This window comes from Ornithorhynchus anatinus, chromosome Y1, assembly GCF_004115215.2.
Source record: "Ornithorhynchus anatinus isolate Pmale09 chromosome Y1, mOrnAna1.pri.v4, whole genome shotgun sequence".
Lineage (NCBI taxonomy): Eukaryota > Metazoa > Chordata > Mammalia > Monotremata > Ornithorhynchidae > Ornithorhynchus > Ornithorhynchus anatinus.
In genome coordinates, this window is record NC_053175.1 from 1,115,576 (window position 1) to 1,119,847 (window position 4,272).

The window sequence follows — 4,272 nt, forward strand, 5'->3', positions numbered from 1 at the left end:
TTGACCAGGAGGCCACTGCACCAAACTGGAAGGAAGACATCGTGGCCAAATGACCCCAGCGTTGGCCTCTGCCCTTTTCCTCTTCATCCACATTGCTACCATGGTAATAAAATCACTCAATATAGTCTGTCTGAATTACTGCAACAGACTCCTTGCTGACCTCCCAGCCTCCTGTCTCTCCCCACTCTAGTCCATGCTTCACTTTGTTTTCCGGATCATTTTTCTACAGAAAACGTTCAGGTCATGTATTCCCATTCCACTAAAACCTCAAGTGGTTGCCCATTCACTTCTGCATCATTGGCTTTAAAGCAATCAATCACCTTGCCAGCTCTTATCTCAACTCGCTACTCTCTTACAAACAGCCCTGCACCTCCCACATTTCCCTCCTCTAATCATAACCTTCTCAATATACCTCGATTTTATCAATCTCGCTGCTGACCACTTTCCCACGTCCAGGGTCTGGCCTGGAACGCCCTTCTTCCTCATATCGGAAAGAAAATTGCTCTCCCTGCTTCAAAACGTTATTGAAGGTACATCTCCTCCAAAAGGCCATCTCTGACCAAGCCCTCTTTTCCTTTTCTTCAACTCCCTTCTGCGTTGCCCTGTCTTGCTCCATTTACCCATTCCCTCCCAACCGCCCAGCTCCAAAGCATTTATGTATAAATACTATAATTAATTTGTAGTAATATCTGTGTCTCTCCTCTAGATTGTAAAGCTGCTGTGGTGAGGGAATTTGTTTACTGTTCCATGTATTTTTCCAGGGTGTTTAGCACGCACTACGCTCTCAATAATTACGATTGTCTGACTGGCTGAACTCCGCGTCCATCAAGGAAGTGGCGTAAATGTCAGGTGACAAATCGCGCAGCCGGAAGGAAGGGGAAGAGCACGACTCGAGTGGGCGGGGAATCCGGAAGATGGAGAGCTACGGCAACACGGGACGGGGATTTCCAGTGCTACCGCAGCCCCGCGGTCACTACGGACCTTCACTACAGAGAAGCAGCGTGGCTCAGTGGAAAGACCACGGGCTTTGGAGTCAGAGGTCATGGGTTCAAATCCGGATCGGCCACTTGTCAGCTGTGTGACTTTGGGCAGGTCACTTTACTTCTTGCTGCCTCAGTTCCCTCATCTGTAAAATGGGGATTAAGACTGTGAACCTCACGTGGGGCAACCTGATTCCCCTGTGTCTACCCCACCGCTTAGAACAGTGCTCGGCACATAGTAAGCGCTTAACAAATACCAACATTATTATTATTACGACAAAGGAAGCAGGTAGCATGGAAGCGCGCGCCTCGGAGATAGTAGAGAAAAGAAAGAGCGTTGTACCGTGGGTCGCAACCCCTAAGGGCGGGGCGAATATCGGAGAGGCGGGGATTGGCCAGCGGGCGGCGAGACGGCGTGCATCGGCGGTGACGCACGCCAACGGCGCGGGTGCGCGCGCGTCCAGCGTCCTCTTTGTGTGGTTCCCAGAACGGGAGAGGACGAAGAGGTGGTGGTTGGGCCTACTCCGTTATAGCCTTCATTTCGGCGCCTTCCTGCACACCGGCTCCCGACCTTTTTCGCCTGTTCGCCGTCCCGTGAGGGTGACGGGCGGCGGCAGCCGGGCTGGGCTGGAGAAGTGAGGGCGGCGAAGCTGCGGCGCTTGCTGGGCGTGGGGAAGGTCGGGGCCGCGGAGATGGAGAACTCGCAGCTGTGTAAACTGTTCATCGGCGGCCTCAACGTGCAGACGAGCGAGTCGAGTCTGCGCTGCCACTTCGAGGCCTTCGGGACGCTGACGGACTGCGTGGTGGTGGTCAACCCCCAAACCAAGCGCTCCCGCTGCTTCGGCTTCGTGACCTACTCCAACGTGGAGGAGGCCGACGCCGCCATGGCCGCCTCGCCGCACGCCGTGGACGGCAACACGGTGGAGCTGAAGCGGGCCGTGTCGCGCGAGGACTCGGCCCGGCCCGGCGCCCACGCCAAGGTGAAGAAGCTGTTCGTCGGCGGGCTGAAGGGCGACGTGGCCGAAGACGACCTGGTGGAGCACTTCTCGCAGTTCGGCCCCGTGGAGAAGGCCGAGATCATCGCCGACAAGCAGTCGGGCAAGAAGCGTGGCTTCGGTTTCGTCTATTTCCAGAGCCACGACGCGGCGGACAAGGCGGCCGTGGTCAAGTTCCACCCCATCAACGGTCATCGCGTGGAGGTGAAAAAGGCCGTGCCCAAGGAGGATATCCACCCGGGCAGCAGCGGTCCCAGGCCAGGCCGGGGAGGCCGGGGAGGCCGGGGCCGCAGCGGAGCCCGCGACCTGAACGGCTTGTCCAAGGGCGGCGGCGGCTACAATAGCTACGATGGCTATAGCAGGGGCGGCGGCTATAACGCTTATATCGGCGGCGGTTCCTCCTACGGCGGAAGCGACTACGGCAACGGGTTCGGCGGCTTCGGAAGCTATAGCCAGCACCAGTCCTCGTACGGGCCCATGAAGAGCGGCGGCGGCGGCAGCTGGGGCGGTCGAAGTAACAGTGGACCTTATCGGGGTGGTTACGGGGGCGGTGGGGGCAGCGGCGGCTATGGGGGCAGCTCCTTTTGAGAGGGGAAAGCGAAGGGGGCCCTTTGGGCCTAAAAGCCCAACCTGTGGTCAACTCCTAGATGCTCGACCACCCACCTCGCAGGACTTAGGTCGTCTGCGGTAGTCCTTTGGAATCAGGGGTTGCCCGTTCGCCTTCCACCCTCCACCCCACTGAAGATGGACTCGGCACCATGTACACATTTTGTGTTACAGTCATTAATGGACTCTATTTTTTTATTATTACTAGGACTTCGGTCGTTTTTATACTAGCAGACTGTTTCGTGTTTGGTTTTGGGGAGGGCGAGGGAGGGCCATCTTGCCGCTTCTATAGCAAAACCTACGTGGGTGGGTGGGGACAGGAGGGAGGGACTTTGTTGTAAAACTTGATACCTAGCTACAGCATTTTCTATAAAATCTAATCTGATCCCGTAACTGGGATTTTGAAAGTTGTAAAACACAAATCATTTACATTTTGTTTTTAATAAATCATTGTGATTGACCGTATATGTTTAACTTTTTTTCCCTGCAACCATTCTGAACGTTTTAAGGGATTTTCATTTGGAGGGATAGTTTTTTTGGTTTTTTTTGGTTGATTGTCGGGTTTTATTACCTTTTAAAATGTACTTGGAGAAACTTTAAAAGGTCCTAATTTTCCTTTGTGGTACCTTACTAGTTAATTTACACTTTTCAGTTGCCATCCACTACCCTGTCGGGTTGCTTGCCCCCCGGTAGAATTTTTTTTCTAATAAATTTTGTTAAAGTATGTGCCATAGAGTTTTGAAGAAATCGTATGTTATGTTTGTCAAAGTTTTCAGGTGGCTTAGAATCAGTTCTCAAATTTGAAATGAGTCGTTACAGGTGAGAATGAATCACCCTGAAGATAAATGCATGAGTTGCATTTTCAGAGGAGCGGTTAGAAATTTTTTTTAGTTACACTTATTTGAAATGCTGTCCTCATTCTATTTCCTTTCCCAACTTCCTCTGAGACCTTAGTAGCACCATCTAGTGGCACAATAACTGAATTAGCGGTGTGCGGTAAAGGTTTACTGGTTTAAGTAAATTTCTCTAGGTTTGGAACTGGTCATCAGAACAACCTGTGGATCGGAATAGTTGCAAACCAAAGTTTAACTAAAGATTCACTTCCCAGGAATGTGGGTCCCCATATCTGTTACAGCTGCTTGGATTCCCATCTAAACTGAAAATGTAAAACTGCTGTGCCTAGCTTGGGCCCTGGCCCCAAACTGCTAAGATTGTAAGCCAGCTAAGTGTGCCAGTAATTCAGGAGCCAGTTATATAGTGAAATATCTGTACTCTGCTTGATTAACATGTATACCTGCAGCCCTTTCATGCAAGAGAATTCCAGTAGTTTAGTTTAAAAAAGTGTAATATGGGGTATACATGGGTAGAAATAGAGAATTAGCAGCGTTTATGAATACTGCAAATAAAGAACGCATTTTATCTACATGCTGAGTGGAGTGTGTTTGAAAACGAGGCTGGAGGGCCACAGAAAGTTGAGCCAAATTAGAGTGTCTGCTAGACTCTAAGCTACTGTCATGCACATAGTGTTCATTTGATTTTTCTTTAGGTCTAACGTCCAAAAAAAAAGGTTTAAGCTAAGCAGTCTTCAAAAAGTGTAGTAACAATATTTTTAAAGTACTTATTTTATCGATAGCATTAGTTGTCCTAAAATCCAATCTGTAAATTTAGAGTTTTTAAATGAATGAAGATGT

At 50.4% G+C, this 4,272-nt stretch overlaps 1 protein-coding gene across 1 annotated transcript; it reads left to right on the forward strand.

The window, feature by feature from the left end:
- The first annotated feature begins 1,198 nt into the window (after positions 1 to 1,198).
- On the forward strand, positions 1,199 to 4,004 carry LOC114808655 (heterogeneous nuclear ribonucleoprotein A0). The gene has a single exon (XM_029056440.2). It carries the CDS (start codon positions 1,673 to 1,675, stop codon positions 2,561 to 2,563), a length of 891 nt encoding a protein of 296 aa, XP_028912273.1. The 5' UTR covers positions 1,199 to 1,672; the 3' UTR covers positions 2,564 to 4,004.
- The last annotated feature ends 268 nt before the right edge of the window (positions 4,005 to 4,272 follow it).